The sequence below is a fragment of the Brachypodium distachyon genome, chromosome 1, assembly GCF_000005505.3.
Source record: "Brachypodium distachyon strain Bd21 chromosome 1, Brachypodium_distachyon_v3.0, whole genome shotgun sequence".
Lineage (NCBI taxonomy): Eukaryota > Viridiplantae > Streptophyta > Magnoliopsida > Poales > Poaceae > Brachypodium > Brachypodium distachyon.
In genome coordinates this window covers 53,761,587-53,789,092 of record NC_016131.3, presented here as the reverse complement: position 1 = coordinate 53,789,092, position 27,506 = coordinate 53,761,587, and the positions used below count along the sequence as shown (strand labels likewise).

Below are 27,506 nucleotides of genomic sequence, written 5' to 3'. Positions count from 1 at the left end.
CTTGGTGGTTTTAGTACAAATCTGAACTAAAACCATGTCTGATACTATTCCCACCGATTGGACGGAGTAGTAAACAACATATTATCAATACGGGTGAGGGTTGGTAGGGAGGGGACGGTCAGACTCAAGTCTTAAATCATTAGGTTCAACTGGATCGTTGGATTTGTTATGTGAACCGTGGGGATCATCTATATCTGACATAGCTCATGCTTTTATTTTCATTGGGGTGGTGTAGATGCATGAAGTACTCTTTTCTGTTATACATGGCCTACATGTGTCCCTGCATCGCTAATTTGATCAATATAATATAATATAATTTTTGTTTTCTAAAGTTATACCATTATAAAATAGAACATTGAAGTGACACGCGTAGGTGAAAAAAGCACAACTTAAGCCCTAACTGGTTTTTAGTGAAGTTGACAACATAATTATGGGACTAATGAATTGTACAAGTGTATTCTCAGGTTTTAGTTCCTTGGAGATGATGATAAAGTGGATGTAGACCCCACAATTCAAAAAGTAGAAAAATGGACGGGGTCAGCCCGAATGAACTTTGTGACGAGTGGAGCCACCCGGATTGTGGTCTGTATTTCCTGTTGAGAATGATTTCTCCGAACAAACAAATGATTTTCCAATGTTCTATTTATATGTTAGTCTCCACCCGGAGTATTTAATCCGAGATTGTCTACGTCGTCTCTTCTAGCATGCTCCAATAACAGGTGCAAAGAGCATAGACAGATTGAAGGGGGCACGGGGGGCCTTTGCCCCCCACCCAAGAATTCTGTTGCAAAGAGAAATTTAGTGGTATTTGGGAGTAAAAATTGTAAAAATATTAGGATTTATGTTTAGTCGCCCCCTCTGTGAAAAGTGGAGCCACCCGGATTGTGGTCCGAATTTCCGGATGACAATGATTTTTCTGATCAAACAAATGATTTACCAATGTTCTGTTTATCTGTCAGTCTCCACCCGTAGTATTTGATCCGAGATTGTTATCTACATCGTCTCTTCTGACATGCTTCGATGATTTTTCTGATCAAACCAATGATTTACCAATGTTCTACTTATTTGCTAGTCTCCACCCGGAGTATTTGATTCAAAATTGTCATCTACGTTGTCTCTTCTGGCATGCTTCGATGATTTTTCTGATCAAATAAATGATTTATCAATGTTCTATTTATTTGTTAGTCTCTACCCGGAGTATTTGATTTGAGATTGTCATCTACATCGTCTCTTCTGGCAGATTTGATAACATGTGCAAACTGCATTGACGGATTTAAGGGGATAAGGGGGGCTTTGTGAAAGGGCATTTCGATCCCTAATGAGTTTTGGTGTTAATGACAACTTAATATGTGGACTAACCATATGCTAAGTGTTTTCAGAAATTATATAGAATCAAGCAAAGCGGTTTGTTGCCCTCAAAGGAAAGAAGCGTAGAAGGATTTACGGTTTTTTATTTATATTGAGTCGTAGGAAAATCCATACTATAAAGAGAGAGTCCATCTGGGAAGGCTTGGGTGAATCAATTTCACGTACTCACAACCACCAAATTGTTCCCACCAGATAGCATCAATCCCACCGGTGAAGATTAGCTAAAACCTATTCTTGAACCAAAGGGTTCTGCCTGTTTTTTCTATCCAGGGCGGCAGTACCGATCATCCCAGGCCGGTAGTACCGGTCGCGGTAGTACCGCCCCGGTACCGCCAGTGCTATGAGGTAGCAAAACGCTACTGACATATAGCGGCACTAGCACGGTACCGGTGCTGCACTACCGCTCGCGGTAGTACCGCTTGAGCTAGCAGTAGTACCGCCCTGTGCAGAAATTGCACATAACGGGCAGAAATCGGGGATCCTATAAAAGAGGGTCTTCGTCCCCAACGGTTCGTTACTCCATTCCTGCAAGCGTTCTTCACCTCCAAAGCTTAAAATCTCGAGATCTCTCTCCCTAGTGCTTCCCCCTAGCTAATACTTTGAGGAAAGGTTGAGAAGAGCTCGATCTAGGGTTTCACCAAATCAAAAGTTGATTCCCCTCGTTTTACTTGGTGGATTTTGTTACTCTTGGGATTTTGGGATCCCTAGCCGGAAGGTGTCTCTTCAAGCACTCCAATTTTATGAGGACGTGTTTGAGGATTTGGGAAGGAGCCTCCAATTTAGTTGTGGATCCGTGCCATTCTCCTTGTTTGTAAAGGTTCGGCATTCGCCTTCAAGGAAACCATTAGTGGAACTCACTTCGCCTTTTTGGTGTTGTGAGAGCTCATCCCACCTTTGTGGTGTGGTGAGTTGGAGAATAGAGTGAGCCTTCGTGGCGTCTCTCCCTTTGTGGTAGATCACTTCTCCAAACGGAGACGTACACCGATCCCAATAGGTGGAACTCCGGTGAAATCTTCATCTTCCCGTGTGGTATCATATTTGCCCCTTTAATTACTTGCTTTACTTTATTGCCTATACTTTGCTTCGGCTATATTAGGGTTGCATTCATTTTAGAGAATCGAAAAAGCCTTAATATTAAGTGTTGTATCTTTCAAGAAAAAGAAAAGTTAAAATTTGTTAATCTCCTATTCACCCCCTCCCCCTCTAATCGACCATACCGATCTTTCACTTTGCCCAACTCCCCCGCCAATAATTCAGTGGTATTTTGAAATAAAAAAATGTAAAATATTAGGATTTATGTTTAGTCGGCCCCTTATGTGAAAAGTGGAGCCACCCGAATTGTGCTACCAAACAAATGATATACCAATGTTCGGTTTATTTGCCGGTCTCCACCCGGAGTATTTGATCCGAAGTTGTCCTCGACATCATCTATGCTGGCATGCTCCGATAGCAAATGCGAAGACCTGATCCGTAGCGGCCATGGAGTGTGCAGAAGAGTTACATGCGAGTTCGAGCAACGGTACGGTCTATCTGCCGAGTATTTTAGGACAGCTGGCTACTACTTATCAGAAGTCGTCAGTCTAGAAAGTCTCGATGGATCAACTTATGTGAAGACATCCTCTGCCCTATTTTATTTGGTTAAGTTACCCACCCACCATTATTAAATTATTTTTATTCAGCATAATTAGACATAGGGATTTTTGGGGACCTTTTCCTGAAACTTCTGGTGCTCCTTCTCTTCTCCATTCTTTTGATGTACATACAAAATAAAAAATACAACTTAGTCCCTCTACTTGTTTGCTGAAACAGATCCTACCAACACTCGCCCTTAAGATGGGGCAAAATTATCTATAAGACAGTTTCATGAAAGATTCACCATTAACACTTTTTGTTAATAGATCAGCAAGCTGATCTATAGATTTAACAAAACTCATTCGATAATTTCCTCATCTCAACATGCTTATGCTTGGTTCTATCATGTTGGACTGGGTTATGCACTAAGTTGATTGCTGCCTGATTATCACGACAGAGTTTGAGAAGTCCATCAGCAAGTAATCGAAGCTCAGATAATAAAATCCCCAACCACATTAACTCACATAGTCCCGAGGGCATAGACCAAAACTCCGCTTCAGCAGTTGATCATGCAACTACACTCTCCTTTTTTTTACTTCTCTAGCTTACAAGATTACCATCTACAAATGTACAATACCCAGCTGTATATTTTCTATCGTCCAAACACCCAGCCCAATCAACATTCGTAAATCCTTCTATTTTAAGGTGTCCATGATTAGAGAATAAAATGCCCTTCCCAGAGCAACTCTTGAGATACCGTAGAATTCGAAATGCTGCATCTAACGACTGGAGCGAGTGTCATGCATATATATATGCTCACTATGCTAACATCATATGCAATGTCTGGCCTAGTGTGGGATAGGTAAATTAAACGCCCAACTAATCTTTGATATTGCTGTTTGTCTACCGAATCACCTGACTCTTAGGGCATCTTCAACAATGGATACTACACGAGTACAAAGTAGTACTAGTCCAATCAAAAAAATGCTTCAATATAATGAATAGGTAGTGGGTACTTGAAGAAGTAACAGCCTCTTCATGGGTACCAAAAATGGAAGAGGATGACATATGGGCCCATCGGAAAAAAGAAGAAAAAAAAGAAAAAACATGTCGAAGGAGAAAGAGAAGAAAATTAGTAACCACCACCATTGGAGATGCCCTTAGGGACGGAGACAGGGGCGTGGGTGGGTGGGGGGGGGGCACGATATGGTCGACCTCCCTTAACAACAGCCCAACGGGCACGCGCAACGCGCCCAAGCGGTGGCCGCCACACTCCAAGCGCCGGCTCTCATCTCCAATCCCGAACAGGCAGCTATGGTTTTAGGGGTTTGCTGGGGCTGCAATCGGATAGGTTGCCGCAACTGGAACTAAGGAATAGAGAGCAAAGAGAAGAGAATGGAATGTAGGAGGTCAATCGCCATGATTGATGATTCCGCCGGTGGCGGCTCGTCAATTACGAACAGAAAATTAAGGCAAAGGAAGACGGTGAGTCGAGGATCGGTAGCTGCAGGGACAGGCCACGGCCCACTCGGCCTGATTAACCACAAGCCATCAATTTTTCTCTTGGGGATTTCACTCGAAGGACGAAGGCCCATGAACAAACGGTTAGATTTCACTCGAGTGCCCGATCAGATGGTCGCAATTGATGGAGGCGCGAGAGGGCTTGAAGACTGCCCAGTTTTACTGTCCTAAACTAGATCATCATGACGCGTGTTGCCGCGCCCGTCAGATTTAACAATACAATGATGGTAAGAGCACAAATATTTGACGACATAAGGGATGAAAAACAAACTTTCCTGAAGTTAGTTTCTAAAGTGAAACTCAACTATTAGTACTATTTTCGAATACAATGAAGATGGTGACGGATTCATTGTTCAAACTACTTTGCTCCAGATATTATACAAGTTTCTTTTTTCACCCGTGGGAGTGGGACGTTAGATGCACATTAATGGATGGTCTAGATTTTATTTTGGTGCCAAGTTTGGTGCCTTTGTAAGTTTGGTGCCATTAAACCCAGACGTAAATCAACAATCACCGAACGACTTGATCAACACACGTGTATTTATTCCAGCAAAAAAACATGTGTATTTGAGTTCAGCTTCATTGGGATACAACTCAAACTCTAACACAACTAAATATCGCATCCTCCCATATCATTTCACGACAAAAAAAATCCTCACATATCCTTAAACTAGGAGTATTTGACAATTTGGCGTACGTACGGATTACAATCAGTTAACCCTCTCTTTTTGACGTCCAAAAAGTATAGCACGCAGGAATAAAGATGGCCAAAAGCACCACCGAAATACAGATGATCGTAGCCAGCCTGCCTGCTGTGTCAGGGATCATCATGGGAAAAACAACGAGAACCACCGCCTCCAGCAGCACGCACGCAGTGATGGCAAACACCTGCAGGCCGTTCAAGGCAAGAAGAATACATCAAACATGATCGGCACTTTATTAGAAAGCCAAAAGAACACACACGTAGATATACACAGTGATTGTCTTGACAACTCTTTTTTTTTTCAATTGGTCAATAGTCAAATTTCATCCCTTACACCTAATAATAACAATATGCATGATGCATCAATATTATCCAAAATAAACTTATTCAACAAAAGTACATAAGTTAGGAAGTTGCAATCCACGCAAACTAAGAGAAGTTACACTGTAAGTTTCGTATACACCTGCTTGGTTATATTCTAGAAAAAAAAAGTTTTCATGTCTCATATGTAATAAAACATCTTACATATTCGTTGGGTTGCTTCAAAAACAACCAAGTGTTGAAATTTCAAATAAGAGTCCACTGTAAAATAAGAAATCACTAGTGGAGTGCCCGTGCGTTGCTACGGACTAACAAACTCATGGACATGTTAATCGAATGAGAGAGATTTAAGGTTCTTACTTAAAAAACAATCGCATGAGATATGGTCAAACAGTTTTGGCCGCATGTTTTTTATTTAGAGATAAGTTGATTACATGCTTAACCGTTGGATCTGGTTCATATGTACTAAGATAGGGATTTTGAACTAAAGATGAAGAGGAGAGAGTAGGGATGGTCTACAAATAGTAATCCAATGGCTCCGATACTTTTGACTAATATTTAAGCATTTTGTTTAGAAATTAGCCGTAGGAGATACAGACACGTCAATCGAAAAAATACTACATGTATTTAGAATATTTGAGTACATAGATACGTCTATTTTTAGACAAATTTGAGTCACTTAATATCAAACGGAGGAAAATATATCATTTCACAATTGACAATAGAGAAAAATGTCTAAACATAGTTGTAACAAGTATCTTAAATAGGAAGCCGTATATACGAAAGATCTAGCAAACTATGGGCTATCATGTTTTTTCTGCGTAAAGAATAAATCATCCAACCTTATCAAAGTTGTTTTAATTATGGTATGTATTTAGCAAGGGAGTTAGCATAGAATTATTTTGACAAAAAGAACGAAATTAGCAACAATTAATCAAAGAACGAGATTAGCAACAACTAAAGATGTAGGGAAAAAAAGACAAAAAAGAAATAAACCTATCCCTTCTCACCCACTCAATCACACTCTCAGCTTCCTCACCCTCTCAGCTCCCTCACCTCCCTCGCGGTCTCGTTCTGGATCTCACCGATCCTCCCCGCCGGCATGCTCCTGCCACAGCCCAAATCTCAGCTCCCTCACCAACTCCCTCCTCCCTTCCCTCGCCAACAAATCCACCGGCCTCACAACCGCCGTCTCCTGGATCCGGGCCAACCTCGCCCCCCGGCCACCAACATCACCCTCCTCCTCGCCGGCAATGAGAGCCTCCCCTCCCCGGACCCAAACCTCATCCTCTCCCTCCTCCCCGCCATGCGCCGCCTCGCCCAAGCCCTCAAATCCGAAGGCTTCCCCTCCATCCGTGTCTCCACCCCGTACTACCTTGGCATCCTGGCCCCCTCCGACGGGATCCCCTCCAACGCCACCTTCCGCGCTGGCTACAACACCAAGCTCTTCCCATCCATGCTGCAGTTCCACCGCGACACTAAACCCCCCTTCATGGTCAACCCGTACCCTTACTTCAGCTACAACCCGCAGACTCTCAACTACGCGTTGTTCCGCCCCAACGCAAGGATCTACGACCCGGCCACCAAGCTCAACTACACCAGCATGTTCGAGGCACAGATGGACGCGATCTACACGGCCATGGTCAAGCTCGGGTACGGGGATGTGGAAGTCGCTGTCGGGGAGGCTGGGTGGCCGACGCAGGCCGAGGCGGACCAGGTTGGGGTTGGGGTGAAGGAGGTGCAGGATTTTAATGAAGGGATGTTGAGGGTTTGCAGCAGTGGCAAGGGGACGCCGTTGATGCCCAACAGGATTTTTGAGACGTATCTGTTTTCCTTGTTTGATGAGAACCAGAAGCCTGGACCTGTTGATGAGCGGCATTTTGGGCTGTTCAATCCGGATTTCACTCCTGTTTATGATCTCAGGCTGCTCACCGATGGCAAGGTCAGTGTCTGATTTCTCTTCATTCTTCTTCTCATGAACCTTCCCTGTCTAGCTTGCGTTGTTTCATCTGAAAGTTTTACTGCCGTCGCATTGCTGCTGCAGTCTTTAGTTTTTCAGCATGATTGGTTGGTTTTTAGTAGTGTTAAAAATGAGGTTTTAAATTCAATACATACCGTCAGCTTCAACATTGTTCGCCTCTGGTATGTCATCCTATTTCAGCCTTAGGGAGTATATTTAATGTCGAAGATTTAGAATGTCTAGCTATGTAATCAGGAGTGGAGGTTTTGAGTCACCAATTAGAAAGATGAATGTCAGTAAGCGACATTTGGGTTATCAAATCAGGAGTATTACTTTACGTGGCGTATTGCAAAAACCAGTTGGCTTCTAGTGCATGCCATTATATTTATGTACCATCCATGATCTTGTCCTTTTAATGCTATCGCCTATCGGTATAGCAATCATTTGCTAGTGCAAACAATCTGATTTGTGTAATAGTATGTTGGTTAAAAAAATTGTTTCGCTGTTTGAGGTTTTGAGTTTGGACCCATGAGTTAAGCTTTAGGTGAATGTACTTTGTGGCATCGTAGTGAAGTGTTTGATTATTTTGACTGGACTAATTGGCTCGTCTTGCATCAAGTCACCGTAAGCTGCCCCACAATTAAGGGGGTCCTGATGAGTTCTGTTTATGTGTGGTTCACTTCCAGCTTGAGAAGGTGACTGAAGTAGAAAAGGAAGCTGCGCGGCAGTTGGTTCAACAAAAGAAGAGAGATAGAGCTTTGATTGCCCTAAAGAAGAAGAAATCCCAGGAAGAACTGCTGAAACAAGTTGACACATTGCAAATGAATGTGGAACAGCAGGTTTGTAGTTTATTGGATAAATTCAGATTCCTAATGTACTGTTTGTTACTGTATAGGCCAGAAGTTTGACTTTCTGCTCCACATCATCGAATCTAACCAGCATTATGTTTCTTAGTTTTGACGTATAACTTGACAGCCTACTTTTTGTTTGCATGTTGTAGCTGGCAGACATTGAATTAGCAAGTAAGCAAAAGGCTGTACTGGAAAGCCTAAAGACTGCAAATGCATCCCTTAAGTCTATATAGAGTGAGATAAATATCGATGATGTCCAAAAGTTGATGGATGACACAGTTGAGGCTAAGGCTTCTCAGGATGTTAGTTTTAATAAACTTTATCAATCCACTGGTTACTATATTTACGTCGGTGTTAAACTGTTAATGCTTAATACCTACAGTGGAACCTCAAATCTCTATAAAAGCTGCTTTGATCTACTTGTGTGGATTGTGAAGCTAATTAGACTCTTTACATCTTTTGGATTGGATAATTGCCTGGGAATGTTACATAACTGATTTCATGATTACATCAGTATCATGATTCTCAAATGGATATATTGACAGTAAAAAGTGAAAGGTTGGCTATATACCGACTTGTAAATCTAAGTTGTTATGATCAGCAAGGCTCACTTGTAGCTGCACCTAGAGAGTGAATTGAGGGAACTGTGCAAGCATAAGCATTTCTCACAGCAGTAGCGCATGCTCCATGTTAAATCATAAAGCAAAGCTTGAAGATATCATTGTGCTAAATTTCAATTTCATATGATGTATTTAAAAATTTGATTACTGAAAATAGTTTAGAAAAATATATCAGTGAAAAGACATGGGTTAGCCTCACATATGCATCGATGCAAGTATTAAAACACAAAAGACCGGTTGCATGGAAAATAGTAACAGGGAACACTCGCAGGAGGGCCTGGAGGCTGCTCGATTCCCTCGGCGCCTATGTCATCACCAGCGACTTGGACCTGGGAGCGAGATGGCCAGCTTCACCGTCAGCTTCAGCACTGTTCGCCTCTGGGTATGTCATCCTATTTTTTCTTTGATTCTTCGCTTTCCTTCCCCCGTCTCGTTGCTTCATTGCTGCGTGTATATATGGGCATGGCCTTTCCATTCTATTTTCCTGTTATCAACATAAATAAGTAAATAAATAGGCAAAAAAAAGTAGCTGAAATAGATCACCCAAATTAAGAGTAGTTATATAATTTAAGTGTAATCTCCTGACGAGTTCAGGATTGCCTATTAATCCTTTTTTATTTTGGTTGCCCTTTGATAATTTGGAGATGTGTAGGCTTTCTTGGCACTTACTGTGAGAAGAATGCAAAAAAACTTGAAAAAAGGCTGACTAAAATAACTTAAACTAAAAATATTGGAAGCAATCCATTACAAGCAACCTTCCATGATATAATTAGGTTCATCACATGGTCGATACAGATCTGGACCTAGGTTGTGAAAAGAATATCATGATTCTCAAATGGATATTTTGACAGAAAAAAGTGAAAGGTTAGCTATATACCGAAAATTTACTCGTGACTTGCTTCCGAAATTAAGGCATTTAATAGTTAAATTTTACCATCTATCCTATTTGCATGGTAAAAATTAAGGCATCTGAAGATGTGCAATAGGATAGGAATTAGCAATTAGCAATTTGTTAGACATTGCTAATAGGATAGGAATTAGCAAGTGTATCGACCATAGAAATCAAGAGTGTTCCACGCAATTGCGTGGAAAACAGAGAGGCCAATATAGCATAACTAAAAAGTTACAAAAGGAGTAATACAATAAGACTTGTGATACTTTAATGCACATATTAAATTTAAGAAGGTTCATGCCATTCACTTGTTCTCATGGTTCTCCACGGCCTCTTGTTTTCCTCGGCCTCTCTCGACCTCGTTTTTTATGCACTTCAGGAAATGGAGGGGTACTTCATTAAAATCAGTAATAGGCCTGCAAGGATAGCCCGCATTATTTATAAGGTGCAAGGATAGTACGTATTACTTCATTAAAATCAGTAATAGGTACATACACGGGAGCGCGTATGCACATATGTATGTGCATATAATTTTATGAAATGCCTTAGCAGCATCACAGTTTGGAAGGTTACCTGACAAAGATGGCAGTAGAATGACCCTTGGTCTTCCTTGGTGCGAAGTTGGCAATGACGGAAAAGTACTTATCATCCCTTGTTTAAGGAAATGGACAAAAAAAAACATGTTAGTAGTTTACAACAATCACAAAATAATGCAGGTCATAGTCACTTACTCGAGTGCAGCGGCTTGTTTTTCATCCGCGTCATCCTTTACCCTATACAATAGATCGAAACATCATTATTGATTTGACCGTCTAATTTTAATATACATATTATTTTATATACTACCCTACCATTTGACGAAGCTGACAATTGTGGTGCCGGTGCAATCATCAATATCGAAATGGGCATATCCTTCTCCCCATCCAAGGTTTCTTAGGAACCCAACGACAATAATCTACAAATTTAACAATTTAACAAGAAGGTTAAATTACCATTTCCCGGACATCTCAGAAGCACAAATTAACACACAAGTTTAGGCTGTACCTTTTCTGGCTCCAAACCGTCTTCAAGTTGCTTCGCTGTGACTTCTGAGATGCCCGGGAAGACTCCAGAGATACTTTTTTTTGTTGTAAACGTTGGGTCGGTTATTTCGGACGTGCCTGTCACAATTCCCATGCTCGTTCCTTTTGTTGTGCCAACTGGTTCGGTTATTTCGGGGGTGGGATCTAATTACCAAGGTTAGAACACGTTAGTGATTAAACAATGATTTAAAAAGCAGCCATAGCGCATACCTTCGTCACGTTCAAGGAAAAATCTTGGATTCGTGTTCAGTTCCGTGTTGAATAATATCAACGGGATTTTTCGTCTGAAAGCTGACATAGCGCTCTGCGAAACAAATTTTTTAGGGAATTAATGTGTGAATGCAATATCGTTGATGCCTTGAAACTTTGTGATACAAGAAAAATACCTGTTCAACTGGTTCGGACAACTCATGCCCAGTAAAATGCTCCATGTAGTTCAACATGAATAGACCACACGATGAGCTGTAGGATTTCAAATATCGATCAAGACCATTATCTGACAAGGTGGTCGTAATCTAGTAGTGTTGAGCGTACCTATCTGTTTGCGTTTTCGTCTGTAGCATTTCCTCCACTTCCCATTTTGAAACTTCCATATCTGGCCATTTATTGCACAGTATGTCTGGTATCGTCTGTTGGGCTATTTCGATATACTTGGTCAGGCCTTTCAGCTGTTAAGGTTTGCAGGGTTAGTTTTAGAGAAAGAATATCTGAACTTTAATGAAGTAGCAAATACTTACGGTCTTATGGAGGTCAACACGATTCATGGTAACACCAAAGGAGTCTAGGACCTGTATGACGCGTTTGGGGGCATTGATACTTGCCATGTACCAATGCGAGTCTTTCATATTAATTGGTAGAAAGACCTAAAATAAGTGTTCTGTTAGTTGCAGTCCTAGCTAGAATAGATAATAAAACTTAAACAGAAAAAATAACTGGCCGGTATTGATGTGTACTAACCATGTCACTGTCGAGATATTCGATAACCATATTTACTATCCACTGCCGTTTTCTATCTGATGGGTCGACATCAATGTCCGTTCCGTCCTCATTGTTTCCACCATCCCACTTCAGGTAACCATTGCCAATGGAGGTTTCTAGAAAAACCTTTCCACCGGCTCGCGTGAGCATATTGTTCTGAGTCCGTAAGTGGTATATGTACGCACTTACAACCTATAAAAAGAATAAGATTAGTATAGAAAAGCCCCCTAGATAGGCGCTAAATTTTAAACAACAGCTATATAGATTATTCATACAACTACACTTACATCCCCTTCCATCCATGCTCGGTCATCTGTAAGAGACTTCAAAATCTTGTAATTCAAAGACAAATCATGGATCTTTATCAGTTTTTCTTCTGCTGCTGAGGACTTGGATTTGATATAATCGATGTACTCCACTTCTGTCATGATGAAGTTGTCAAGAGATAACATACGGAACGTTCATTGTCAACAAAAGTATAGGGAATAGATACCTTTGGATAAAACCGTCGTCCCTGCATTCGGCTTGGTTGTAACCTGTAGGGGCTTTGAGTCGTTTTTCTTTTCAGGCACGGTAGAAGTAATTGTGGAGCTTGCATCTTCAATTGATCATGTTGTTGCCCAAATCAGCAAAATAATGTAAACAAGAAGCTTTACATGTATGGGAATAGCTTTATGAAATGTCATGGATGTGCCTGGACCACCATTACATCTGCAGTCCCCATTGGATTCATTACAACCACCAAGTCAAATCAAAATCTAAGTTTGGTTGAATATACGCATGGATCTGTGATATGCCTTAAGCTATTACATAAGATCTAATACTCGCAGCCCATCTGATTGACCTGCTGTTGCTTCAGGAAAGCCTTGGCTAATGAATTCTGATCTTGTATGAAATCTACTATCATAATTCATAGATATGTTTCTTTAATTAAAACTGAAGTACTCTATATGTGGGAGCAGCTTTGTAGTTTTCTTTGCTAGAGCTAGAGTCTGTATCAAGGAGATAGTGCTGTCAAAAATTAATCTGTGATTTTTTTTGGATGTTCGTGGAAAATATAGTCTATGTGCTTTATTTACTATAATTAAATTGCCAGGCAACTGGCAAGTACTTAAGGTGGAAGCACTTCAAATATGTTTGTTATGGAATGAGATATTTATCTCGAGCTTTAAGCATAACTATTTCTAGTTTTTCGCTTAAGGTGGGAGTGGAGAAGGATTAAAATACAGAAAAGATGGCAATTTTTGTCTTCTTTGTTGTGGCAAATCATCAAGTGTTTCATGCTATAAGAGTAATGTTCTTAGTTTTTTCAGTCACACTGACCTGCAAGTTATTGTGCTATATGTGTCTAGCCTTCTTTTGGTACATCCTGTGGAATGTCATGATTTCCGACACAAAAGCATCCAGACAAATCAGCTGAAGGGAGCAGGAGGATTATGTGGGAGGAGTATCCAGGTAATCTATATGTTACTGCTAATCGTGTCACAATTTCTATGGGAAATAGTTTTGTAGGACATTTTCCCAGCATTTTATGAGGTTAATTCGGATCAGGTGACCAAGAATCAGCAGAAAGAATATGATATACTCAAGCCACAGAGAACAGAGCCAGCTATTCGTAATTTTTCGAGCGATGACATGCACAAGGTATGAGTTATGATGATATGATCTTGCTTCCGAAAAAAGTACTAATTGCATAGTTTCATTGATTTGCTGATTGATAAAACTGATACTCCCTCCGATCGGTATTACTTGTCTCAAATTTTCCCAAATACATGTATCTATCCGTAAAAAGTGTAATATTTCGACAAGTAATTCCGGCCGGAGGGAGTAGCTTTATTCGTCTATATTAACAGAAGCCACTAAATAAATATCTTGAGTGATTGAGAAGGAAAAATATCATGAAAACCAAACATTAATACTCAGGCATTTCCATGTCAAGATCACTGAGATCATTTTGCTTTTGTCATAAAACAGTAACCCTGTCCAGTGCATAAAAACAATCATTGCAAGTCAGGAACCCATTTAAATTAGTCTTATCACTTAATCAGTATAAATGTCCAAAGAACGCCCATAGTGAACCTACAAATACAGTTTGTAAAAACTTACAAATACAATTTTCAGAACCATATTTAACATAAACATGCAATCAGTGCGACAACCTTTCAACCAAAGCTAGCAAGATCGATAAGAAGTGTATATGTACCTTGCGTGTCCACACAGTCGTTGTGTGTCATGGCGGTGTTGCTAGAGTCAGGGGTGTTGTCAGGTTCGGTCAAACTGTTGTCGCCGGTGTCGGTCATGGTTCGTGGGATTGTGTTGGGGGTTTGGCACGAACCCTAGGCTGGCTGCCCTCCTCTTTATGCTGCTCCTCTCGCAGACAGGGTTCAAATCTCTCTCTTGTATTTCCTTTTTCTTTGTTGCCAAACCAACATGACTCGGATCACATACTCTATTTACTCCTGAAAACACAACCCGTCCCGCATTTATTGTATTCCTTAATTATGGAAACGATTTCAGGTAGGGAATCACATACTCCCTCCGTACCTGAAAACAAAATCCTCCGTGATTAATAGCTAGGTGATTATGGAACATAAATCTTGCCATTGATTTCAGGCAGGGAACATAAATCTTGCCATCCGAATTATAGCTAGGTGATTATGAAACATAAATCTTGCCATTGATTTCAGGCAGGGAACATAAATCTTGCCACCCGAATAATAACTAGGTGATTATGGAAAATAAATCTTGCCATTGATTTCAGGCAGGGAACATAAATCTTGCCATAGAGAGTTGACGGCCTACTATTCCATAACTTTCTCGTTAATTAAGGCATTAACTCTCCTGTTAATTATCCCTCTCCCGTAGCCTTTCTCTCCCATAACTTCCTCTTTCTGACGGGCAGGTTTTTAGGAAGGCCTCTAAAACGACCAATTTTTTTATGTGATTGATGGAGCATGTTTAAGTTCGGAGGCAGTTATTGAGGGTACCGGACATGATATGGCCAAAAACTGATATGCAATTTGTGCTGCTGCTCTTAGTTGAGTATTTTGGTCACATCGGGAGCAAAAGGATAATCACGCCATATTTTTTTGGAACAAACGAAAAACATTTATATATAATTCGGATTACAGAAGTCTCAATCTTGAATAGCGATTATATATAAATCGGATTACCGAAACAAAAACCGTTTCCAAAAAAAACTAAACTAAGTACACAACCAAAATAACTTGTATTGTTTGGAATAATAAAATTGAGGCCCACCTAATTCATTTATTCATAGAGGAGTCAAATTGTTTCTTTGAATGATATATGGCTCAATCCAGGCTTCTCGGACCAAGGTATCACGAAGATCGTGTAGCTCCCATGCCGCTGGACCCGGTGGTTCAAATGCGAAAATACTGTCGTATGTTGTAGTCAGGCCTCCTTGTGCCGTATCATCCCTCAGCAATGTGGCCGCCATGACCCAATTCCTGTTTCCAGCTGGTCGCCACCGTGTGATGTGGCGGCGAACATGATCGTCATAAACTCGGACGAACATTAGTTGGGCCCTGATAGCGTTACTAAATTAGTACGTGAAAAGATATGATTAGAAATTATGAGACAAAAAGAAATATCATACCTTGTGTTCACGAGCAGGACATCTCTGATCGGGATGCGTCTCTCGTAAGTCTGTCTAAACGCCACCGGACTCACATAGACGACAACGCCTATGACATCTGCGTAAAAAAGATTAGGTAAAACGCAACAAATCAATATTTGTAGGAAGGACATGGATCCTTTGGAGTACCTGCGAGTGTTCTGTCACACTGCCTATAAACAGCGTGAAATTCGTTGAACCGCGGTGGCAGATCAGGTATTATTATATTTGCTGCCGCGTCAAGCACCGTTCTTCGTCCGATGCTGCAGTAGAGATCAGCTGGTAAGTTAAACTCGACCTCAACTGCCGCTTCTGTGTCCATGAAGCCCACATTGCTGAACACGTAGGCCGAGCCGGTGCGGAGAGCGGTGTTGAACCGATCCGCTTGGTCGTCGTACGCAACAGCCTCAATTTTGGTACCCTACAAGACAGCAGCACCAATTATAAAAAAAATGTAAAGATGTTACTAGTTACGACCATCAATACTTCAAGACATTCAAAGTAGAAAAAAAATCATTGGTTACCTCCTCGTCCACCAATATTATTCAGAGATACGGGATGCCAACGCGAATCCGCCTGATCCGCGCTTTGTAGACGACCTTTGCCCGAATCCTCCAGCTATCATGGAATATATGTACCTCTTCCACGGTACGGAAGAGTGTATCTCTCGGTCTTACCCCATCTCTCGTCCTCACAACATCCATGTCCCTAGTTATGTGAGTAAACAGATTATGATCTGGAAAATCAAAAAAATGTTATGAAAAAACTCATGTGGAAAACTGAAACAGTATACCTCATGTTGCCTCCCGAAAAGAAGTTCTCCGGTGCCGGTGCATGGACGCGCCTTGATGGATACATACGGTATGGCATCACCATTTTTTCTTTTTGAGTGGTTTAGAAAGAAATGAGGGTAGAAAGAAATCAACCGGGAAGAGGTGAGTTTGGCGGGTAAGCATACATGCAGTATTTAAAGGGGCTTTTGGCGGCAAAGTTTGAATTTCGGTGCTATGCTCATACGCCAGAATTTTTGTCAGCTTAAAAGGAAAGTGTTGTGGCCGGCGTGATTAAAGAAACAAAGGATTTCACGCAGGGAACAAAAATCTTGTTATCCAGAGATTTACTGTACAAAACTTCCTCTCTCGTAGCCTTCCTTTCCGAAAACTTCCTCTCTCCCACGGGCAGGTTTTTAGGAAGGCATCTAAAACGTCGTCAGTTATTAAGGGTACCACGTTTGTCTAGCAAATCTTAAATCTTTCCTTGGTTATAAATTGAGACGGGATTGAGACGGGATTTGTGCTGCTGCTCTTAAATCTTTCCTTGGTTAAGGGGATTTTAGATTGAGGCCTTACAGAGTATATTTATAATTTTTTATACCATAGTTTGGGATTCAGTAGCTCGAAATTATATGTAGTTTTCTTTAAATTAAGTGGCATGTCAGCTAGTTCACTGATAGTAATAGTTTGGGATTCAGTAGCTCGAAGTTAGGTGCCCGTGCGTTGCAACGGAATAAAAAAAATGATACATGTGAGACTCAAGTACACTGCCATTTCATGTCAAAGATATGTATATCAACATTGTTTTCTCGACATGTCAAAGATATGTATATCAACATTATTTTCTCGACGTTGATGCAAAAACAGTCGATTCTACTTCTCATTGTTTCTTTTTGACAACAACCAAACAACCCCTTTGAAAATCTTGGAGCACTTGTCAAACAAAAAAAAGGTTGATACTGTAGCTTCAACAAGGTTCATGACTTTGTGCCTCCTCCTCCCGCCCCTTCTCGGCGTCCACTATATGAACAATTCATCACCAATCTTCGGCTGTAGGAAATATAAAAGATTCTGAAAAGCTAGTAAATGATCAAGTGCAAATTATAATTGGCTTGGAAACGAGTGAGTCGACTAAATATGAAGAATCATGTTTATCTTCATACACCTATGGGCAGTACATATTGGTTTTACATGTCATAGATCATGAAAGACGAAGTAAGAGAAGTCATTACAGAAATCCTAAACAACTATCCATATATAAGGATATAAAGTACCTCTAGTTACATTATAGGAAAATATTTATCTGTATATCTTTCCGTTTATGAGGTAAATATGGCGACCATTCTATTCATCAAATAATAAAATAGTACAATCTTTCAAGAAGACTGAATACGGTTTGGTTCACAATAGCAATCTTTCTCTTCCTTGTCGTCCGGCTCCACCTTCCTTTCTCCCCTTATCTTAGTTGGCGCCCCATCTCGTTCCTTCCATACTATATGACTATGGACATTAACTTGCCATTAAAGAAAAACAGGAATTCTGGTGCATTAAGCCATTAACTACCTAACTTTTTTTTTCAACTTTGAAGCAAAAACCAATTCTCAGATGACTACTAACTTTTATTGCTTCGAAACATGCAAACCTGGAGAAAAGGAAAACGATAGTTATGCAAACCTGGATGTGGATGTGGTAAAAAAAAAACCTGGCATATATATGATATTGTGATGCGTATGGACATTAGAGCACATGTATAAACTTCCTGGCTGCAACAGACATGCAAACTTCTAAAAGGACAGATAAGAGACATGGAAAATCCAGAGGGTCATTAAGACAAATGAAAAAGAATAGGGCATATACAGAGGATTGTCAACTCTGATGGTTGATCTTTGTTAAGGTCTGAAAGATGCAATGAACAAATACGTAATCTACCATGTCATGCCAAAAAAGAAGCAAGGACAACTCAAACTAAAACCCGGAACTGAAATCTGTACACTCACAACTTCAGAAAGGACAATTTTATTTCATAGTTTCAAAAATAGCTATCTTTATATTCTGGATCTTTATATATGACGGTTTCTGTACACACAGACACACTATGTCCAGTTAAAAGCATGGTGAAACACATAAAAGAATCAGTGACTTATTATGGAATTACCAGAAGTGCCAGTTGCAGCTCTCTGCTCCTGTGAACTATTTGTTCACTGCTCTGAACTCTAGACAAGATAGCTTATGTCCTCTGCTTCTCATAATTTCAGGCAACATGAGGGAGTTTTGTTACAACTTTAATTAGTCTAAGAAGACTGCAACTTGACAAGTTCTTGTGAACAGCTTTGTTGACATGGATTGCTAAGTAATTTCATGAACTGAGAGGAACCATATGATTTTTTGCAGGGAGCTAACAGAAAGAGAATGACCAGTAGTGAGAAGATGGGAAGCATGGATGTTCTTTCCAGTTATAAAACTGCAAGTTTGATCATGAATAAGCTTAACATGGAGAAGAAACCAATTGAGGTGAGAAGTGCAACAAATAAGTGAAAATGTATGACTTACTGACTGGAACGAAAACGATTGCTAATCCACATCTTTACTATCTTTAGAGGGCTTACAATGAGATCATCAACATGACCTGGAGATACCATTTGCATTGTAATCATATTTTCTCTGAAAGGACACGTTGTAACTGAAAGGACATGTTGTATACCCGTGCAGAAACTGAAGGGTTTTTCTTCTTCTGTCAGGCAGCAGACTGTGTATATAAGTTGTTGGATCCATTCATGGTTACGATGATGAAGGTTCTGGCGAGTCATGTCATGTGTGTAATTACCAGAATGGTAAGACCTTACTCGTTTTTTATTCTGCTTGGCAAGATCACACACTAATCACATGATTCGGTTTTTCAACTGCAGCAAAGAGAAGAGCTGGAGCAAGAGAAGTGCACTCAAACCTCTGCCGGTTCCATTCTAATAATCAAGCTGCTATTATTGTCTTTCAGGTGCCTCTTCTGTACTTGGTATATATTTTATTGCCTATTTCTCAATTCTGTCTGAACCTCTTAGTCTGTATGGTTACACAAAGAATTTTGCTACAGAAATACAGTAGGCTAAAACGCACGGGCACATATAAACTGAATTGTCATCAACCGTACATAGAAAGTAACCATGTCAAACCACTCCAACTTGACCCGGAAAGGACACAAAATAATAACTATTAGGCCATGCAACATATAAGAAACGAGAGAACATGGGAATTAGAATCGGGTACATTACAGGCAGCATCAAGCATCGCTCAAACAATCCACAAAAATGACAGAACATACAGCAACACGGGTATGAAATATAAGTATAGATGGCTGAACTCAAAACATCTAACATGAGAAAATGAACAGTGTCAGCATACATGTTGAGGCCAACAAATTCGCAAGGAAGAAATCTTTCAGCGACAATATAGTAAAACCAACCAAAAAAGTCATGCTGGAAAGGAGATGCAGCAAGGCAGAAACCAACATATTAAATTGAATTGAATGGAAGCTGGTTATTTTCTTTCTTATCCATCATGCAGTGAGTACTTCCTTGTACACTATGTTTTTAGTGGTGGACACCACTGACATCTTTTGTTTCTTTGGCTTCCTTTTGTATGACTTGTTCGTATTCTCATCATCCTGCACGGCGAGGATCTTTATGTTCCCTCTTGCTGTTGCTCTGGACAAGGCCACATACAACTGGCCGTGGGAGAACACCGGGTTCGGTAGGTACGCGCCGACAATTGGTATGGTCTGCCCTTGTGCCTTGTTGATGGTCATTGCGAAGCTCAGTCTGACCGGGAACTGCTTCCTCTTGAAACGGAATGGAAACATGTCATCGTTGGAGGGGCAAAGCGGAATCCGGGGAAGGAACACCCTTTTCCCGTGTTGCTACCCTACCACGATCTCGGCATCAATTGCATTTCTCTAGAATCCCCGGACTATGAGCCGTGTGCCGTTGCACAATCCGTTAACCGGGTCAATATTCCTCAGCAGTATGATGGGGCAGTTGATCTTCAATTTAAGAACATGCGGAGGCAGCCTGTTTGGGGTAAGTGAGTTCAAAAACTCGGGAGGGTAGTAACCATGCGGATCATCCTCCGCGCTGTCAAAACTATGGTACACCATCTCCTCTCCATTGAAACACTCTATCATTCGCATGTTTATTTTGTCGACGCAGTCGTTCTTCGTCGAGAGGATAGCTCTGGAAGTAATATAGTTCGGGTCGGCCATGCTGGTGTTTAAAGCCGGGAACACATGGTCGATCAGCCTCTCTATGTCACTCTCCTTGTCAGTGGATGGCACACAGACGTCTTCAGGGAGCTTTATGTTTCCTTCTTCATCGGCCTCCTCGGTGCCATTACCGACGTGCAATAAGAAGTCAGCGAACCACGGGTCGGCTTGAGCCCTCATGTTTGTCATGAGCTTGAGCTGCCGCATCTTCTCCCATAGATAGGAACTACGTAGGCTCACGTCTATTATCTGACCCCGTGTGCCCTTCCTCACAACCGGAAGCACCTGCCTGAAGTCGTCGCTGAACACGACAGTCTTCCCGCCGAACGGCCGGTCTCGTTGGCCCATGATGTCGCGCATGCTGTTGTCTAATGCCTCGATCGCCTGTCGCTTGGTCATTGTGGCCTCGTCCCATATGATAAGAGAAGCCTTCGATAGTAGCTTGGCCGTGCCACTCTGTTTTGTGAAGCTGCATGACGCGCCGTCATCAATGGTCAGGGGTATCTTGAACCTCGAGTGGGCGGTCCTCCCTCCCGGCATGATGGAAGCAGCGATACCCGCAGTTGCTTTAGCCACTGCTATCTTTTTCTCACCTCAGAGCTTAGCGAGCAAGGCCCTATACAGGAAAGTCTTCCCGGTGCCTCCTGGCCCATCAACAAAAAACACTCCTCCAGCACCGCTGTCAACATCTGCCAGTATCTCATCGCAGGCGGACCTCTGCTCTGCGTTAAGGGAAGACGCTAGAGAAGTGTCTGCCACGTCGACCTGGATATTGGACTCCTCGATTATCTCCCTAGCCTCGCCCCCAGTGTCGTCGTATGTTTCATCAATACTCGGAAGAGGGAAGGACGTTATTTCTTTGCCCATGGACTGCAGCATGCCCCTTATTTCAAGCAATACCTTCTGCTCTACCTCAATCGGGCAAGTGAGGGACCGTCTGAAGTCGTCTGACATTCCGTCGAGGTGCCTATCCCAGAGACCACGCGGATCTCCAGGCTCACAGAATACCAGAATTGTTGCGAACAACCTTCGCAGCGATGATGGCATAGCCCACTGTTCCGCCTCCGTCAGGCACTCGTCGAGCGTGTTGTCGGCCTCGATAAGACCCCTCCTTTCGGCGGCCTGCCGAAAGGTTGGACATAGGACGCCATCAACTGTTCGTAGGTCTTCAAAGGAAGTAGAGCCTGCAACATGGTTAAGCAACACCCTCAGATAGTATCTATCTCCCTCCGCCGGATGGGCTGACACGATTCGGCCTACCTGGGGCCATTGTTCCCTTTCCTTCCAATACTTTTCTGCTGGCACCCATCTGAACCATTCTGGAAAATCCTTGTACAATATAGTTCTTGCCTTCTCGTGTATTTTGTTGGCCTCAAAATACTCCGTTAGCATCGACTTTGATGCTTTCTCCTGCGCGGCCACATCTCTTAAGGTCCTGATTTGCATTGAACGACACCATATGCATACCCGGAAGAAGAAGCGGCAGCTGCAGCACCGACGGATTGTTATCATGGAGGTCGAACCCAAAAATCCTCCAACAAGCTTCTGGCGGGGTAACCCACCTCGCGTCAACATATCTTTTAATCTCGTTGATGTTGCCTTCGCTGTCAGGCTGTTCCCAGTTCATCGACGTGCGATCCCCTCCCTTGTAGATGTACTTGTACAGATACTTCACCGCGCAGATGCTGGAGCACACCTCGACGTTAATGTGACAGTTGAACATACGAAGCAGGTAAGGGTTGTACGGCACGACCCATCTGTTATCCAACGTATGGCCTCGTACACGAGCGGTGCGACCGTTGTCCCGCCGACGATACACTGGATAGGAGTCTTTCCCCTGCATGGTAGTACCGTTGAATGTTCTTGGGTATTTGTTTTTACACAACCCGTCCTGCATGCACACGTTCTTGGGTTTGAGAACACCACACGGGCCATGCATCATGTGCTTGACAACCATGGCGTAAAGCTCTGGGTACTCTTGTCTGGGAGCTCGGCCGAGAATAGGCGGTCATATTGCTCAGGCATCACGAGCTTATATCTGGAATCCATGATTAGCAGGAAGTGGGCATGTGGGAGGCCTCTCTTTTGGAACTCGACAACGTAAACATACGCTTTGACAACTCCAAGGATGTGTTTCTTCAGAAACATCTCCTTTAAGACTTCAAGCTGGGCTCTAAATACACGAACGACAAGATCCGGTCGGTTCTGAGGAGTCTAGCCAGGCAACAACTCTTTGACAATCTCGTCCCAATTGGGGTTGCAGGTCATTGTCAGGAAGATGTCCGGCTTGCCGTACTTTTGCACCAACGCCATTGCATCCATGTGCCTTTGCTTCATACATCTGTCACCCCCTTGGAATGACCGTGAGAGCACAATTCTTTTGCCGATCTGGCTCGCTCGAGTCTCCCCGGCTGTGATGCTATCAACAACTCCTTTGTACAGGTCAGCTCGAATCAGTGGCTGGTTGTCCCGAAACCATTTCAACCTCGTGCCCTCGATCTTTATATACATGTCAACTGCGTACTGCTGGAACAGCCGTGCTTCGTGCAGTATCGGGTTGAATATCGCAGGTCGCGTTTGTAACCTGTAACAGTAGTAGTCCCCAACAGATACACATAGATGGTGACTTGCATCTGCGTAATAAAAAAGGTGGGAGGAGAGTTATAAATGTAGTATAATGCATTAAACAAACGGATGTGCTAGATCATGTCGTGAAGGCCAACCTGAATCGTTGTTGCTAGACGCCCTTGAACGTTGGGCAAGCTCCCAATTTACGCCTCGTTTGGGTATGTTGGGATGCCACCCGAGCTCCCCCTTTGGGAAGAATAGCGGGTATGAGAGCGGGTCATAGCAGCCTTGCGTGGCTCATGTATGCCATACCTCTCGTTGTCCCCATACAGAGTTATGCTGCGTTGAAACCTCCTCGCCAAGTCGGTGCCCTCCACCTAGATAGCAGCCACCTCTGAAGCAATCGGTGTGTTGTATGTCCGTTGATCCAGCTTCTTGTCAGTGTTTAGGTCGATACGGTACTCCGCGAGGCTGCCCTCACAAGCCCCTAGACTCCTAAAAGTCTCGGAGTAGGGGTTTCCTCTCATGATATTGGCTACCTTCTTGACCACATCTTGGTCCAGTATCTTTGTAGCTCTGTGCGATGAATTAGACTTGGGTCGTCGTCGTAGAAGTAGAGTTGTAAATGTTCTGACTTCGACCCAGGCCCAAAAGAATGCACATTATGGTAAATTGTTCCGTGAGCCGGAAACGTGTATACCCCAGATCTCATGTCTGTATAGTTGTTGTCTAGACTGACGCCGAGGGTCGTGAAGGAGAAGTGACTGTTGAAGTACCGAATGTTGTCCCGAAAATGGCGCGAGTCCGCATCAGCGCTAGACCAGAGCCTCATAAACTCCGGGTCCTGATCTGGCACCTCGTAGGTGAGCTGTATCTTTCCTCCCCGACAGCAGAAACCATCGGTCTCGTGCTCACACTTCTTGGCTTTACAGTGCCTGCAGGCGTCGACTTGCTTCAGGCTATGGGTTCTTTCGGGAACGTTGGAGTAGACGAAATCAAACGGGTCGATGACATTGCTAACGGGAGAGTCCCCCAAAGGCGCGTCGATGTCCATGTTTTCGTCATTACAACCTGCAGGTGTAGAGATAGAGACATATATTATGTATATGACCATTTGACACAACATATAACATCGAGAACAACAAGGAGGGGGCGTACATTCAGCAGAAAAAATATAGTACTCAACATCCATCAAATCATCGGAAGCGGCATCCCGGCAGGCGTCCTTGTCACATGTTACACGGCTAGAGGGCGTTCCTTCCTCGGCCTCCATGACCCGCTTGAGGAAGGCGTCCACGTCACCTATTAAACAATCTCGGTCAGTGAAAAACAAACCAAGGATCCTACGAAAAGAACTGGCCATAAATGTGATCATTACCGCCAGTTCCAATGGTAAACGTTGGCGCTGAAGCCACGTTTGTAGCTAATTCCGGGCAGGGGTTTGCAGTTAGTTCCGGGCAGGGCATTGCTATGGATTCAGGGCATGGTGTCCCTATCCTAGTTGCCAGTGTCGCTCTATATCGTTCCCTTCTACGGGCACTGCCTGATTCCTTTTCCTCTGGTGTTTGATTATCCCGACATGATTTCTGTTGCTCGCTTCTTCGGGCATTGTTGGCCTCCTTCTCCAAGGCTGTTTGCTTATTCCGGCGTGATTTGTGTGCCTCCCTTCTCGCCACAAGCTCGTCGGGTGTCAAACTATTCCGTCGTGCTCTGTCTCGCTCCCTTCTACGGGCATTGATGGCCTCCCTTTCCTCTGGTGTTTGCTTATCCCGGCGTGCCTGGTCTCGCTCCCTTCTAGCCTGATTTTTTTTCCTTTATGTTTGCAACATTGTCGACTGGAGCATCATGTTTCTGAAATTCCTGAATGCACGAGGTACCTGGCAGTGTGGCCTGGTTTAGCTTCGCAAAACAGAATGGACTAGATGATAAACTACAGCACTGTAGACTATTTTGTTACCATTTAGAACAGGGACACACGGTGTTGCATCCTGAAATGTGATCGTACTTTGTGACGGATGTTGAGCTATCAATTAACAAAACAACTATATCCGATTAGAATTATATACTTCGTATAACAAGTTGCATTAGAATCCTATTGTAAGGAGTTGGGGGTCTGAAGATATATGTCAGTAATATCTGCCCGCTTAATGTTGTTTGAAATCACAATGTAAACTACAAATCAGTCGCCTATATTCTGGTGAAACATGCGTGTTGACAGCAATGGTATGAGAAATTACCTTGATCCGAATCGGGGGACTGAGCACACCTGTTAGTAATATCTTGCAGAGCAGCACGGCCATGATTAGCATATCCAACTTCAACCTGCATCCTGTTGTCTGAAGGAAAAATATCATGCAAAGTCAGGGGGACTGTCTGTTACTGTATAGATCAGAATTGGATAAATATCATGCAAAAATGCAAACATGCAAACAAAAAGTAGGCTGTCAAATTATATGTCAAAACTAAGAAACGTAATGATGGTTAGATTCGATGATGTGGAGCAGAAAGTCAAACTTCTGGCCTATACAGTAACAGACAGTACATTAGGAATCTGAATTTATCCAATAAACTACAAACCTGCTTTGCATGAATTCATTTGCAATGTGTCAACTTATTTCAGCAGTTCTTCCTGGGATTTCTTCTTCTTTAGGGCAATCAAAGCTCTGTCTCTCTTCTTTTGTTGAACCAACTGCCGTGCAGCTTCCTTTTCTGCTTCAATCACCTTCTCAAGCTGGAAGTGAACCACACATAAACATAACTCATCAGGACCCCCTTAATTGTGGGGCAGATTACAATGACTTGATGCAAGACAAGCCAATTAGTCCAGTCAACATAATCAAACACTTCACTACGGCGCCACAAAGTACATTCACCTAAAGCTTAACTAATGGGTCCAAACTTCTAGCCTATACAGTAACAGACAGTACATTAGGAATCTGAATTTATCCAATAAACCAATAGTATGATATTTTTGCATGATATTTTTGATAGATATGAATTCATGCAAAGCAAAAGATGGCATGAACTTTCACTGATGTATTTCTGAGACCTAGCATGTCAGGTGAACTAAAGCTTGCACCAGGAATGTACTGACCGTTTGTTGTTTGATGTGGCCAGGCCGTCGATGCCTGCACCAGCGGTCGCGCTCAGCACTGCTGCCGCTGGAGACGCTCAGGGGTCTGGTGCTGGGGGACGTGCGTTGATTAGCATGGATGGAAGGTGGAGGTATTTTGGGGGACCAGCGTTGATCAGGGGTTGATGGGGGACCAGCATTGATCAGTGGCAATCATCTGGGGTCGTGCATTGCTGAAGTTGGGTTTGGAAGGTGGAGGTAATGTGGGGATGGGAAGATATCAGGTCTTATTTTTTATATGCCCACAAAGGTAACGGATTGAAGGGAAGCCCGCGAAGCTGTTATGATCGGTAAGCCCGGGAAGGGAATCGGTCGTGGTCGGCCATGCGTGGGGGAGGAGGAAAGCCCAGAAAGGGGATCGGAATCGGTCGTGCGTGGGGGGAGAAGGAGGACGTACATAGCACTAACTAAACTGAGAATTAAGTAGTAAAGAAATCTGCATGTATGCACATAAAATACGTACGTACCGCATGAATGCAGCGACCGTTAGCCATGTCGACGGTCCGGAGGAGATAAGATGAGCTATGAGCTAGCGAGCAAGGGAAAAAGACTTTTGTGTAGTAACCCGACGTATGCCGGGTACATATATACATGACTCTGGTCAGGCCCTAGCGCAGATGGATTCCATCCTTTGATCCATCACCTTCCGGGAATACTTTGTAAACCTTCCCTAAAAATTCCATTTCATTTCCTAAAATATTGTTTCCATAACGTCAGTGTGTGCAAGATTTTGGTACGATGCGTGCGTAGTTCTCGGGCCTGCCCCGCGCACGAAAACAAATCCCGCGCGCCACTCCCTTCTTTCCAATCCCGCACGGAAAAACTCCCAGTCTCCAGGGACGTTGACCTTATTGTGGATACTAGATATTACCATCCATGAAATTCTTGATTGATTTTGTAGAGGATATGATGGGCATTCTTGTACAATGGTAATCTTACGTGAATGATAAAACTATTTACAAACTCGATGGATTCCTTGCAGTCCATGTATTAAATCTAAACTTTTTTTAGGGAAACCTAAAACTGTTTCTTCCATATGTTCAGTAGCTAGTCACGCCCGAGAACTACGCACGCACGCATTGTACCAAGATCGGTGCACACACCGCCGTTATAGAAACAATACTTTACTAGGAGGAAATAACCTGGAGTATTTACGGAAGGTTCACAAAGTATTCTCGGAATTGAAGGTGTTGGGTTACCCACGGGATCCATCTGCCTTTAAGGGCCTGGCCGGAGCCATATATATGTAGCAACGCGTCGCAGCCGCCACCCGCG

General features: G+C 42.7%; 1 protein-coding gene and 1 pseudogene across 1 annotated transcript; one reads left to right on the top strand and one right to left on the bottom strand.

Moving 5' to 3' along the window:
- Nucleotides 1-2,847: 2,847 nt before the first annotated feature.
- LOC100827848 lies at nucleotides 2,848-26,942 on the top strand (annotated as a pseudogene).
- LOC100827546 (ATP-dependent DNA helicase PIF1-like) lies at nucleotides 20,225-21,070 on the bottom strand. The gene has a single exon (XM_010231722.1). The coding sequence runs from the start codon at nucleotides 21,068-21,070 to the stop codon at nucleotides 20,225-20,227; it is 846 nt and encodes a 281-aa protein (XP_010230024.1).
- Nucleotides 26,943-27,506: the final 564 nt, after the last annotated feature.

Bases quoted from the DNA above. Each gene is read 5' to 3' on its own strand.
- LOC100827546 (XM_010231722.1), bottom strand. From the start codon at position 21,070: ATGCCGGGAGGGAGGACCGCCCACTCGAGGTTCAAGATACCCCTGACC.